Source organism: Theropithecus gelada, chromosome 12 (genome assembly GCF_003255815.1).
Source record: "Theropithecus gelada isolate Dixy chromosome 12, Tgel_1.0, whole genome shotgun sequence".
Taxonomy (NCBI): domain Eukaryota; kingdom Metazoa; phylum Chordata; class Mammalia; order Primates; family Cercopithecidae; genus Theropithecus; species Theropithecus gelada.
The window spans coordinates 31,835,955-31,851,533 of record NC_037680.1 but is presented as its reverse complement, the minus strand read 5'-3'; the positions used below and the strand labels follow the sequence as shown (position 1 = coordinate 31,851,533).

The window sequence follows — 15,579 nt, the reverse complement described above, 5'->3', positions numbered from 1 at the left end:
AAAATATATATATATACACATAACATACATATATACAAATTCACATTTCATTTGAAGTCAAGCCAAAATTTTAAAAGATATATTTATAAGACAAAAAAAATTGGGAGTTTACTAATAATGAAGGCCAGTAGTACCAATGATTATTAATAACTGTAACTGGTATAACTTCACATTTATAAAGCCTCTCAAGTAAATGTTTTTATCTCTACAACCTGTCCCTGAGGTAGGCTAGAGGTGGTAGTAACAACAATAGTATTAGAACAACATACATAAATTTAATATAATTTAGTTTCCTGTCTTCATGTCCCCCCCAAATTTCTAGAATAAACTAGAGATCTTAGATGTTCTTATTTTGGAATTTGTATTTAAAATTGTAACTTTCCTGGCATGAATAAACTAGATTAGAACACTACTGAATTTTCTAAAATTCTCTGAAACATGGAAAATATAGACCAAAGAAATTTAATACTGTTCCACTATGAAAAGCATCCATTCTGGTCCAGACATATAAAGTGGGTACCATAAATACTTGCTAATTATAACACAAAGTTAAAATCCTAAGGAAAAGTCCAACCAATTATTATGTTCTTGTAAGTCTGACCATGTATGAACCTAGTAAAACTTTCAAATTGTTAGCATTAATTTTGCCTTTATAAACGGTTTTAAATCAAATTCCATTCCAAAGGACAAATACCCATCAAAGATTCTTAGTTCTAAGATAATCCCCTGAATTTCAGTTTTTAGAAAACAAAGCATTACCTAGATATAGAATTTTAAATATTATTCTCATGTATCTAAAGGCTGGGCCTACAAGCTGAAAAGTCCTATGTTTTAAGCCTCAACATATTTCGCAATCAGCCTCTTGCTTTTACGTATTTTAGTATTTTCAAGTGTTGAAATGCATTTAAAAAATAAACAGGAAACAGGAATACTTACTTGAACCTGGCAGGTGAAAGAGGAGTAGGAGGAAACATTCCTGGTTCAAAAGAATCAAAGTAAGTCACTGTCCAAGAAAAGCTGCAACAGGAGAATCCAGCAGTTAGGGATATTATAAGTAGAGTCCAGAATCCTTAACAGGAAAAGAGAGGGGGAAAAAGTAAATTATTAACACCAAAACAATTTAAATTAAACCAGTATTCTCATGTTCATATCATGTATATTTCTCATCTCCTAAATTATATGGACCTGATATTATAAGATTTGAACTTACTGCAAGCTAACTTATGTAGAAATAAGTGTACATTACTAAGGCACAACTAGAAGTCATATCATTGAATATTTTAATTAAATGATAATATGTGGGAAAAAAGGGTAAATTCAACAAGAACATAACATCTTCAGTTTTATGAAATTCAACTACAGAAAACATGGTTATAACATTTCACTAGACTCCTAAGATGTCTTGAGGCCAGAAAAGGTGGCTCATGCCTGCAATCACAATGCTTTGGGAGACTGAGGTGGGAGGATGGTTTGGGGCCAGGAGTTTGAGGTTGCAATGTGCCTCGATTGCACCACGGCACTCCAGCCTGGGAAACAGAATGAAACCCTGTTTCAAAAAAGAAAAAAAGGTCATCAGATTTTTCATTTAATTTCATAAATCATACTTTGCTATCTTTATTATTTAGTACTAAGTGATTCCTTTCATTCCACACCATGCACTTTTGAAACATGCCTCAATTTGGGGGTATCTCCTCTTTACAGTTTTCTTATGAACATTATAAACCTATTCTGATTCTTTAACCTTGCTCAGTATATGAACAAAAGTTGCCTCCTGATTTACAAATGTGTGGGACCCTAGATTTTATTTGCACTGAGTTTGGAACTGTATTTTCTCACAGAAGTCAAGTCAAAAGAACAATAGTATAATGGACTTAAGGCAAAAGCGTTGAGAAGAAGAATAGGAGACATAAAGGAAAAAGAAAAGAGTAAGTTAAAGGTTTTCAGATACTATTCATAACCCATTAAGAATAATAAAAGAACAATGAATGTTCTTGTGGTTATAGGAAGACAGGAAATACTGATATTTAACTGGCCAACTCCTTTTAGTAAGAAGTACAGTTTTATTTTGATGTCAAGTTTTCAAAAATTTTATAAATTAACTCACTTATTCATCCACTCAATCTATATTGAGGGGCTACTATGTGTTGGTTATTGTGCTAGGTGATGTGGATATAGCGGTGAGCAAAATAAAAAAGATAGCTGTCTTCATGAAGTAATTCTAGTGGGACAGAAAGATAATAAAACATGTAACTAAATTAACGAGATAACCATATACTGTGATAACTATTTTGGATAAATAAGATGTTACCACTTTAAGGAGGTAACATCAGAATTCAAATTGAAAATGTGAGCATATTTTTCTTGGAAGAATCAGTTAATTCTAAAATTCACATGAAATAATAAGCAAAAATAGAGACTATTCCAACCAGATATTGAAATATTATAGGAACTGAATACCTAAAACAGTGTGTACTGATACACAAATAGATGACAGGGCCGGGCATGGTGGCTCATGCCTCTAATCCCAGCACTTTGGGAGGCCGAAGCAAGAGGATTACTTGAGGCCAAGAGTTTGAGACCAATCTGGCCAACATGGCGAAACCACCTCTACCAAAAATACAAAAATTAGCTGGGCATGGTGGTACATGACTGTAACCCCAGCTACTCGGGAGACTGAGGCAGGTGAATCACTTAAACCCAGAGGCAGAGGTTACAGTGAGCCGAGATAGCACCACTGCACTCCAGCCTGGGCGACAGAGTGAAACTCTTTCTCATAAACAAACAAACAAACAAACAAACAAACAACAGAACGAAGCAGAATACAAGATTTGGAAGAAGGCGGAAGAAGGCCCAAATAGATTAATAAAAAATGTTACTAATTCAATGGGGTGACCACTTACAAAAAGGAAAAGAAACTGGATCCATACTAGGTACCCTATACCAGACTAAATTCTAAAATGTACCAAATAATCTAAATATAAAATTGTAGAGGGAATCCCTGGAAAAGTCATTTATAGCCTTGGAGGGATAAAGGCCTTTCTAATCACGATACAAAAATTCATGACCCATATAAGACACAGAATTTCTACTATACACAGTCAGCCCTTCCTATCCACAAGTTCCATATCTGGAATTCAACCAACCTTGGATGAAAAGTATTTGGAAAAAAAAAGAAAAGTAACAATACAACAATAAAAATAATGTCAATCAAAACCAATACAGCATCACAACTATTTACATAACATTTACATTATATTAGGTATTACAGAGAGTAAATGGGAGGATGTGCATAGGTCATATACATACAAATATTATCCAATTTCATATAAAGGACTTGAGGATCCAGATTTTGTTATCCACAGGGGGTCCTGGAACCAATTCCTCACAGATGCTCAGGGACAACTGTATATAGGTAAACACACATACTACTATATATGCATAGCAACATAAAATGTCAAATTGAATGACAAAAAATTTTTAAATAAAACATAACCTTTGCAACTTACAGCACAAGGAAAAATTTCCTGTTAATACAAGTAATTCCTAGAAACCAATAAAAAAAAAAGACCAGCAATCCAAAACCCAAATATAAAAAGTTAAATGCAATTGCAGAATAAAAACTATAAATGTTAAAACATGAACAGATGCTCAATTCAATACCATTAATAATCAGAGAAATTAGGTATTTTTTCATCATCAACTGACAAAAATCAAAAAGTTGTATAACATTCTCTGATGCTGAGGCTGTGAATAAACAGAAACTCTTCATGCATGGCTGTTTTGGAGAGTAAATTGTTATAATTTCTATGGAGAGCAGTTTGGCAGTATCTGCTAAAATGATGCACGTATATGTTCTTTACTCCAGTAATTTTATATGTCTTTAGGACAACATATCTCTGTATAATATACAATTATACATATATATCTTTGTATATTATAATATACAAACCTCTATAAAATGACATATATACAAGATTGTTCTCTGTTACTTTGTTTGTAATAACATAGATTGGAAACAACGTAAATAATCAGTAATGAAGGTAAAGAATTGGTTAATTAGGTACATCCATACAATAGAATAATATGCAGCTAGAAAAATGAATGAGGAAGCTCTTTAGGTACTGATATGGAAAGATCTTGAAAATATACTGGTGAGCTCAAAACTGAAAGTTCAGAACAGCTCTATGCATTTGTATAAATAAGAGGAAAATATGCATTATACACATACATATATGCATATGTTGTATATATGAAGAAATGTATGTTGTACTTAGATATTTTAAAAACTTTCTAGAAGGATGTAAGAATTTAACATTGGTTCTCTGTGGAGGGAGGAAAGAGTGGTTGGGAGAAAAGAGTAAGCCTTTTCAGTCTATATTCTTTTATACTTTTTGAATTTTGACCCATATGACTATTCTACCTATTCAAAATAGAACTAAGTAAACTTGTAAAAAAATTTTCAGTCGGGTAGTCCTTTTTGAACAGAGGAGCAGCAGGGCGGTTGTATCAGAATCTTTGTAGACTCGTTTTTAAACTGTGTCTGTAAAACAGGTTTCTGAAGAGTGTGTTCCATGCCTCAAGAATACAGCAGTAGTTGAGAACGCTAGCGGATGACTTACGAATTATCTTATTTCCCGACTACACAAAATTATCCACCAGTCTTATTTTAGCAAGAAGCAGGTAAAAAGTACATGCAGTGGCCTGTTTGCAAATCTTGTGAAGCTCAGTTAACAGACTGAAAAAACTGTTGAAGTACAGACTCAGAAGAATTACCAATGGCAAGTGTGGTAAATTATTTCTCCTGATAGTTCCCTCCTCCCACCTCCCACCTGTTAAAGAGCTAACAGGCTCTGTGTTCATTTCCCCAGAAGAGGGATGTGGCAAAGCAGAAAGAAGAAACAGCCTGTTTTTCTACTTCTACATTGCACAATATTTACGGAAACTAGTGTACAGATATAATCAGGGATAGGAGTGTGGATAAACAGAAAATGTCTTGAATGCACAGCAAAGACAATGAGTTGACTGGAGTACAGATAAAATGTTCGTGGGGAACAGGGAAAAAGAGAGTGAGGGGCTTACCAACAAGTGAGAATGATTTCCTTAGTTTAAATAAAGCATGTTGTATGCATGTTTGCACTTATGTGTATAAATGGGGAAAGGGAGTAGTGCTACAGCGGCTTCCCGACAAAGCATCTAGAAAAGCCCAAGCAAAACCATACATAGAGCATAGCTGTGTACAGTATCTTGGTAGGTAAGTACAGAGCCACGCTTACGGATGCCTCTGCCCTAAGCCTGGCATAGAAACACCACATGGTCATGTGGCTGGAAGTTGCTACATCTGAAAGACCATCCTGACCACAATAAAAGATATTTCAATAGTCACTTTAGCAAATGTCTTGAGGATTAGTCTGCATCTTCACCCCAATATCCTGGCACAGTGTCCACCTCTAGCACTTCAACCCAAGCTGGAATTGGGTGAACACAACCTTAGAATAACCTTCCTACCAACCCATCAGGATAGAGGGTCAAAAAAATTGTAAGATTTAGTCTACAACTACAACTTATGGGTTGCTATATTGCCAAATAGCTCTTACTTGCTATTATTTAGATGACTATGTCTAAAGAGGGGAGAAAATAATTGACAAGTTTACTCAAAGTTTAACATACTTCTCCAGAACAAAGATGGTAGTTAAGAAAAATAAAGTGTTTCGGGACTGCTATAGAATGATGAAACTTCTAGGTAAGTGAGGAAAGACACAAAGTAGCATAATCAAATGTGAGGCTTTCTAAAGCCTGTTAAACTTTTTCACTTGAGTGCTTTAAAAGGGTACTTGTCAAATTTAATACAAGAATATTCGTTTTTCCAAAATTACTATTCCACAATCTAAGTACTTACTTCGCATTGAGCATTTTAACTATTTTATGTTCATTTTAAACTAATCAAAAGCCACATCATGGGTAAATCAGGTCACAATGATGGGGTAAAAAAAGTACATTGCAACATTGTGGTCTAGAAGTGTTTATGATTCAGGCAATTATCCAATTCATCTGCAAATAAGCAGAAAAGCCACAGAAATTGGTAACTCCCAACAACTAAATTTGTTACAAGTCAGTACCTGCAAAATCCTCATGCTAAAAGGTTGACGTTTTATAAGCCCATTTTAGAAATAATTCACAACTTTAAAAAGGATATAAAAATGAAAGTGTATTAAATGAAATTCTTCCTTCCTCAGTTTGCCAATTTCACTCCTAAAAGCGATCAGGTTAAGAGTCTGTTATGCATCTTTCCAAAAATTATATACATATCTAGGTAATATAGATACATATATGGAGCTAGTTATATATAAAACATATATATATATATATTCTCAGTTTATTTTCCACAAGTGGGATTCTCACCAGAAAAATGGTTCTGCATTTTGCTTTTTTCACATATTCTGGAGACCTTTTGTATCAGTACCCATAGCCACAGTACTGTTGTATATTTTTATTCTAGTTTTTCTCTATTACAAACAATGCTACGAGGAACATTCTTGTATTTAGGGGTACAGTTGTATAAGGAGATAGATGTTACAAATTTCCAGAAGAACTGCTGCCAAAGGTTGCAGGCTTTTAAAGAAATACACACATCCTTGGTTCTTCTCTACAGCTCAATATTCATCAGTTGATGAAATGATGTGTGTGCATATATATACCTGTTTAGATATACGTGTATATACAGATACATATATACCTCTTTAGACATAGTCATCTAAATAACAGCAAATACGTATATGTATACACATAAACGTATATATACACACACACACATACACATATAGACGGAGTCTGGCTCTGTCACCCAGGCGGGAGTGCAGTGGCGCGACCTTAGCTCACTGCAACCTCGGCCTCCCAGGTTCAAGCAATTATCTGGCTCAGCCTGCCAAGTAGATGGGACTACAGGTGCCTGCCAACACACCTGGCTAATTTTTGTATTTTTAATACAGACGGGGTTTCATCATCTTGACCAGGCTGGTCTTGAACTCCTGACTTCGTGTTCCACCCGCCTTGGCCTCTCAAAGTCCTGGGATTACAGGCGTGAGCCACTGCACTCGGCCGAAGTGATGTATATTAATTTTTTTTTTTTTTGAGAAGGAATCTTGCTCTGTTGCCAGGCTGAGTGCAGTGGCACGATCTCGGCTCACTGCAACCTCCGCCTCCCAGGTTTAAGCGGTTCTTCTGCCTCAATCTCCAGAGTAGCTGGAATTAAGGTGCAATTATCTGGCTCAGCCTGCCAAGTAGATGGGACTACAGGTGCCTGCCAACACACCTGGTTAATTTTTGTATTTTTAGTAGAGACGAGGTTTCACCATGTTGGCCAGGCTGGTCTCGATCTCTTGACCTCATGATCCGCCTGCCTCGTGCTCCCAAAGTTTTGGGATTACAGGCATGAGCCACTGCGTCTGGCCAATGAAATGATGTATATTAATCTTTCCCATTAATTGAAACCTCTTAGACTATTCTCACCCAAAGCAAAAACAGGGATGGGTAGGAATTTCCTATCCCAATCCCTTTGTGGTAATTTTATATACACTTATCTAAGGGTATATTTGTTTTGGATTATTTTTCAAAATAAGCTATTCTGGTTTCAGGGAATAGTTACTCCTCTAAAAATATGCTGGCAACTTTATTTCTATAAAACCTTCCAGCAAAAAAGGCTGTTATATGCTCTAAAAATTTTCATTTTGTTTAACAGTTTAAGCTTACAGGGATGAGGCAACTTTCAAGAAGTTTTATGAAGTTAGATGCAGAGGCACCAACTTGCACATATTATATATAACTAGAATACACCAGAAAAAAAAAACAAAACAAAACTCTCATGGTTCCTATACTAGGGAAAGGTTTCTTATTAAAGAAGTGTTAGGCAATCAATTGCACATACTTCATAAAACTTCATAATGATGGGATTAAATGTGACTATATACTAGTAATTTCCAAATCCTGTGAAAGAGCTTCTGACATCTGAAATATTTCAATAAACTGGTATACTTATATTATGAAATACAACGCAGTCATGAAGAAAATGAGGTAGATCTACATATACTGATACAGAATATACTCCAAAAGGCATTTTAACAAGGCTGCAAAATATACATGATTCCAATTATATTTTTTCTCTAACAGTGAAAAAAACATGTATTTTAAGTGACTATACATATGTAAATAAACAGAAAAATACGTAAAAAGACACACAGGTAGATCGGTGAAAGCCTTTGCTTTAACTGTTGGAATTTTTCCTAGTGAGATTAAATTACTTATGTAACTAATACATTTTATGATACTAAAAATGAAAATACAATACAATTATGCACTGTTTGATGACAGGGATATGTTCTGAGAAATGCATCAATAGGTGATTTTGTCATTGGTCATACATCGTAAGAGTGTACTTACAAAAACCTAGGTGTACAGCCTACTACACACCTATAAGCTAAAAGTTATAGCCTATTATTCCAATGCTACAAACCTGTGTGGCATGTTACTATACCAAATACTGCAGGCAACTGTAACACAACAATAAGTATTTGTGTATCTAAACATATTTAAGTATAGAAAAGGTACAGTAAAAATACTGTATAAAATATAGTACACCTGTATAGGGAACTTACATGAATGCAGCTTACAGGACAGGGAGTTGCTCTGGGTCCATCAGTGAGCAAGTGACTGATGAGTGAAGGTGAAGGCCAAGGACAGTACTATCCACTACTACAGACTCTATAAGCATTGTACACTTAGGCTACACTAAGTTTATCTTAAAAATTTTCTCTCTTCATTAATAAATTAACCTTAGCTTACTATAACTTTACTTTATAAACTTTAAAATTTAACTTTTTTACCCTTTTCTACTAACAGTTTAAAACAAAAGCACACTGTACAGCTGTGCAAAAATGTTTTTTCTTTATACCATTACTCTATAAGCTTCTATTTTTAATTTTTTAATTTTTAAACTTCTTTGTTGAAATCTAAGACACATACACATTAGCCTAGGCCTACACAGGGTCAAGATCATCAATATCACTGTTTTTCACTGTCGCATCTTTTTCCACCGAAAGCTCTTCAAGGGCAACAACATGCATGAAACTGTCATCTCCTATGATAACAATGCCTTCTTCTGGGTAACTCCTGAAGGACCTGCCTGAGGCTGTTTTACAGTTAACTTTTTTTAAGCAGAAGGAATATAATCTAAAACAGTAAGAAGCATAGTAAATACATAAACCAGTAACATAGTTGTTTATCAAGTATTATGTACTGTACATAATTGTGTGTGTGTGTTTTTTTAATGACTGGAAGGTTATATAAAACCAGATTGGTAATAGGCTGGTTTATATCAGCATCAAAACCAACATGTGAGTAATATATTGTATTACCATGTCAGGACAGCTGCAATGCCACTAAATAGGAATTTTTCAGCTCCACTGTAATCTTATGGGACCACCATCATACAGGCATATATGCAGACCACTGTTGACCAAAATGGTATGTGTTATATGGCTGTACTTAGGTAACTTTAAAAGTTGTAAAAACTATTACCAGTTGGCTACTAATAAAACTTAGATGTATGATAAGCATGAAACTAACCAACAACTTTTAAATGTTTATGTAAGCAAATGTTTCCAACTTTATTAGATTCTATAGTTTTCTAACTTGAGAGGATGACCATTATTTTAAATAATTTGGTATCCTCACTAAATCACATTCTATAGATAGCTCAAGTCTTTAAATCCCTAGAGCAAAATGTCTCTCTACATGTAAAGGCACAAGTGCAGGAGCAGAGCAAAGTGGTCTCCCCTCTCCTGCCAATGCAACATGAGCACATTGGGTGCAGAGTGCATAGTAGCTATAGTAGTTACACTGGTTAAGGCCTTCACCCAATCACCCGACCACCTGCAACCCAGCCTGTAGCATTTCTACTCTTCCTGTTGAAACAGATGAGGAAGGTGACCCGCTGAGAGATCAAGTGACTGAAATTTGAAAAATAAATAACACCTGTAGTTCCCAATGCTGTTAAATCATTAGATTCACATGGGAAAGTTAAAAAACAAACAACAACAACAAAAAACCCCAACACTTTTATTACAGGTTATTTCAAACACAGAAAAAAAGTTGAGAGAAGTATATGATAAAACTCATATGCCTGTCATCCAGCTTTAAACAATTAACTCAAGGGCAATCCTGTTAAATTTATATTCTCCTCTGAAGCTTGTAATCTTCAGTATAACAGGGAAAACACTCATCACTATTTCTATTTACCATATAAGTCCAACAAGGCTTTTTTATTTCCTTTATTTTCATGACACTTGAAGAATAATTTAGAGAGCAAAAAGACAGCAGGAAAAAAAACTTTGTTAAAAATTTTCATAAGAAACACAGTAAATCTGAATTTCAATTCCCAGTTTCCCTAAAGTTACGTACACCAAAAATGGGCATGACCTGAGTACAAATAATTGCTTATTAACTTCATGTATGAATCTACAACATATCTATCTTGTAAATACCACTTCCAGATTTCAGATATATCTCAAATTGGTTACAGCTTGTCATTATTCCTGCTTTTTTCTTTTTGCATTTGCATCACCAAAACACAATGTTTGAAGGAATGTTTAAGCCTTTCATAACTTATTTTGATGAAAAGAGGACAACAATCTTCTTTGCTCCATAATTTGTAACACATTTTCATTTTTAGATTACAAACAATTCAAATGGTCAACCCAATAATTTCTTTTTTGCATTTTCTTCCAAATCACCTTTGTATACACATCTGCCCTTAGCATCTGTCCACTTAGAAACAGTATCAAATAAATTAGGATTCAGACCTCATAAAATATGAAAAAAATACTGGCATATATCCTTTTAGCAAAAAGGGATGGTGTGTGTTGTTCTTGCCTGAAGTCCTTTCCACTGAATGACTAACTGGATGAGAATACTATATTCTTCTGAAAAGAGCCAGATAGTAAATATTTTCGGCTTTGCAAGCCATAGGTCTTTGTCACAACTACGCAACTATGCTGCTGTAGAGTGAAAGTAGTCATAGAAAATAGATACAGCAATAAGCAAGGTAATACTACAATAAGAATTAAGAAACATGTAGGCTTGTGCTACATTAAGACTTAAAGTCTTAGGAAAGTCTTGCTGGAATCCTAATTCCATCGTAATTATTTTATTCTTTTGAGCATACTTGAGAATTGAAGAGTAATATTAAAATAATTCCTAAAATAATGAAAGAAGAGAATGTTTTGAGAAAGAGCAATATGTGACCACTAAAATTCCAAATGTATTTTAAGTTTACAAAAGTGTCCAATAGACCAATGTGGTAATTTCAAGATCAAATAAACTTCATGAGAAATATAGCTCAGTTTTCTTTACTCTTTTGAAGTTCCCTAAGAAAGAATAAGTCATGAAATTTCAATCCTTACAAACAGAACTGCTCGACATAATTCAGAAATGAAAAATGGTCCAGTGAGTCCTGATTGTACAGGACACATACACTGACACATACTGCCAATTAAGTGACTTTGATTCAGTAGATAATTATGAGGTGTGAGATTTTGTAAAAGCAAAAAAAAATCTCCAGGGTCTTTTTGTTTTTTTTAATGTCAGGTTTGGGAACTACGAGGCCAGTGGTTCTCAAAGGATATATAGCCCCCTAAGTAGCAGCATCAGCATCACCTCAAAACTTGTCAGAAATGAAAATTCTTGGGCTCCATCTCACACTACTGAGTCAGATATTCTGCACCATGTGAAGAGCAGCAAAATTTATCTTTCAGGTGATTCTGATGCCAGCTAACTTTTGACTTCATTAGCCTAAGACACGTCCCTCCCAACCACCAAAGTTGGACTAGGGAGTACCACACGATGTCAATCAAATTTATTGAGATTTAGGGGTCCTAATGTCTGGTTCTTATTACCGCTTTTATGTGTTAAGAAGAGTCCTGTAATGATTTCATGACTAATAATTTAGCTGCACATGGCTAATTCTTGCTGATAACCCATTCTTTTTCTGCCTTGCTATGCTACTTAGACTATCTATGGCATAAAAATTATAACATATACTTCCTTGAGTTTTAGTTTAGAAGAAAATAACATTGATGGATACACTGTAGTTGAGAATACTAGAAGAAATAACACACAAATTAATGGTTTTTGGCATACTGTAAAAGTGCAATAAAAGGTGTTATTGTTAATTATTGAAACATACTGTTCTCTAAACTTAAATTTGTGCTTTCCCTTCATCAAAGTTTTTCTCATTCCAAGTTACACTTACACATTGTAGAAAATAAAAATAATAAAACAACCAATCAATTTGGAAACCCAGATAAACTAACATTTTGATTATATCCTTCCAGTCCTTTTTGGCTTTTTTTTTTTTTTTGGTCTCAGTCATTATTTCTTAAATAATACAAATACATAATACAATTTTACAAAAATTGTGCTACAGGATATTTGTGACTTTCTAGATGAAATATTAGAGCTACCCCACCCAGCCGCAGATAGCACTCTAGCATTCCCTTAATAGAGTATAGGTTCAAATAATAAAGTCCACACACTGGCTAAAAAGTTCAAGTTCAGAGTTTCAATCAATTTTCATCATAAGGATGAAACTGAGTTTTACTTAACCTGTGTCTTTTTAAGAGAATGGGCCACCTCCAATACATCCTCTCTTGAACATTTTTTAACACTTCTAACGTTCTGTATCATGAAATCATGATGGCTGAAACAAAATCTACAGGTGCTTTTTAAAAAGCAAGTCCCTAAGTGATTGTTACCCATACCAAAATGAGAATTGTGCCGCTATAATCTGTTCTTACTGAGTGCTATGCCAACCTTGGACTAGGATTAAATTGCAATTAAATTCTACAGTGTACAAAATTTTTATCAGTCTGTCTAGAAATAGAGAACTCTTTCATGGTAGAGCAGTACTGTGCTCACATTGCTTTTTCTAAAAACCAAACTACTTTCAAACAAAGAATTGAGGCAATTTGCAGTAAGTTTTAAATATGAGTCATGGAAATATTAAGATAACAGCATGTATAGGCAATAATAAACATGCCATAAAATAAAGAGCAATATACAAAACAATCAAACATTATTACATTTGGCTATGAGGTTCCTAATAAACAGGGCAAAATAAATAGTGAAATATAATAAAATCATTATCATCTGATAAAAGGCTGCATGGTACTTTTCCCAAACGTAATGGATGACTTCAACAACATTTTCTTTTTTTTTTTTTTTTTTGAGATGGAGTCTGGCTCTGTCGCCCAGGCTGGAGTGCAGTGGCCGGATCTCAGCTCACTGCAAGCTCCGCCTCCCAGGTTTACACCATTCTCCTGCCTCAGCCTCCTGAGTAGCTGGGACTACAGGCGCCCGCCACCTCGCCCGGCTAGTTTTTTTGTATTTTTTAGTAGAGACGGGGTTGAGCCACCGCGCCCGGCTCAACAACATTTTCTTATTAAATATTTCAAATTGTTTCTTCAAGTGAAAACTTTCTTATTAACTGTAAAAAGGATATAACTTCATAGGCATCTCCTCAGGGGTAAACTAATGAGGCAATTTTTCTTGATATCTAAGTTAATCAATTCAGTGTTGATTTAGATGGAAGTCAAGTTTGAGAGAACCATCCTACCTTTTCAGCTATCAATTATCTCAAGAGGGGTTTTAACCAGAGGACAGTAGTCAACTCAAAACATTCTGTAAATAGGCTAACTTGTATTTTTCTTGAAAACGGTAGAGAATTGCAGCTTAGAAAAAAAGCAGGTGTTGGCCGGGCGCGGTGGCTCAAGCCTGTAATCCCAGCACTTTGGGAGGCCGAGACGGGCGGATCACGAGGTCAAGAGATCGAGACCATCCTGGCTAACACGGTGAAACCCCGTCTCTACTAAAAAATACAAAAAAAAACTAGCCGGGCGAGGTGGCGGGCGCCTGTAGTCCCAGCTGCTTGGGAGGCTGAGGCAGGAGAATGGCACAAACCCGGGAGGCGGAGCTTGCAGTGAGCTGAGATCCGGCCACTGCACTCTAGCCTGGGCAACAGAGCGAGACTCCGTCTCAAAAAAAAAAAAAAAAAAAAGAAAAAAAGCAGGTGTTACCACAATCACCTCCATCTTTTGTTTTGAGTTGGAGTCTTGCTCTGTCTCAGAGGATGGAATGCAGTGGCACGATCTTGGCTCACTGCAACCTCCACCTCCCCAGTTCAAGTGGTTCTCCTGCCTCAGCCTCCTGAGTAGCTGGGATTACAGGCCTGTGCCACCATGCCCAGCTAATTTTTTTTTGGTATTTTTAGTAGAGGCGGGGTTTCACCATGTTGTCCAGGCAGGTCTCCAACTCCTGACCTCAAGTGATCCACCTGCCTCGGCCTCCTAAAATGTTGGGATTACAGGTGTCAGCCACCGCACCCAGCCAATCACCTCAATCTTATAAGAGCTTAATCATCTTGGCCCTGTTTCACTGAAACAGATTTTTAAGAATCCTCTTCTGGTAGAGACGACTATTCTCTATCCACATGTTATAATACATACATCTGCTATAACTATTCTTTAAAATTAACTCCCAGGAAACTGATTGAATTAGCCCATTAAATGATATTAACTATTTTTATTCTCCATCTGACCACTGGAACACTGGCTCAAAATAATGAGCTTTGTTTTGGCATAGCTATTGGGTTTTTTTTCACCATAAAGATACAACACTTTCTGCTCATTCCTGACCCTTGATAGTAAATTCATGCCATTAGCAAAATCTTAATGATTTTCCTATTTGCTGTAAAAAATATTAAGTATCTATCACGCATACCTAAAAGCAATATGGGATTATTTAATCCTAAGTGGAAAAGGAAGCAGGACCATGTCAAAAGACCTATCACATTCCTTTTGATATTGAGCAAGTCATTCCTTCAGACAACAACTGCCACTCGTTCTATTCCTAAATGAGAAATCAGGACAACTTTTAAACAGCAAAAGATTTAGAATTCATGCCTAGTTCATAAGATTCTGTTTCCACTGCATCAAGAGGTGACAGATCAATAAAAGCTCTGAGAAACCTAATAATCTTGGCTTATTTTCAGAAATAAAACAATGTAAAAACGTACACTGATAAAATGAGTAACTAAAAAGTATGTTTTCTCATGCAAGAAGTTGACATGAACAGACAAAAGTTTCCATGCAATATCTAGGGAACCAACTTCTTTGCAATTTGAAGATAAAGGGTTCATGTTTCTTTCCCCTTCTGCCAAAATAAGGTACACTACACTTAGTGTCACCATAAGGGTGATTAGCCATAAAGTGGTAGATTAGAGGGTTTAGGAAAGATTGGGAGAGGGGAGGACATGTGTCATAGTATCTCAACCACCTACCTACAGTGACCAAATCAAATGATTTAATTTAAAGTGATCATATCAAACGACTTACTTGACTCATTTGATCGAATGTAGAGTGATTAAGTTTGATCTCCCCTCCCCAATTTAGAGTGATCAAAGCAAATTGGAGTAAAATATGCTGGACAGGTAAAGTTTTTAACTCTTCAGAGTCATTTTGGTGGAGAGAAATA

General features: G+C 35.4%; 1 protein-coding gene across 2 annotated transcripts in view; it reads right to left on the bottom strand.

Annotated features, from left to right (window-relative positions):
• Positions 1-15,579, bottom strand: part of ARL6IP6 (ADP ribosylation factor like GTPase 6 interacting protein 6) — a 45,410-nt gene that overhangs the window by 26,262 nt on the left and 3,569 nt on the right. For both annotated transcript variants that reach the window (XM_025404114.1, XM_025404115.1), the window contains exon 3: positions 937-1,069. In XM_025404114.1, coding sequence (XP_025259899.1) covers positions 937-1,069 — 133 coding nt within the window. The remainder of the gene's footprint in view (positions 1-936; positions 1,070-15,579) is intronic.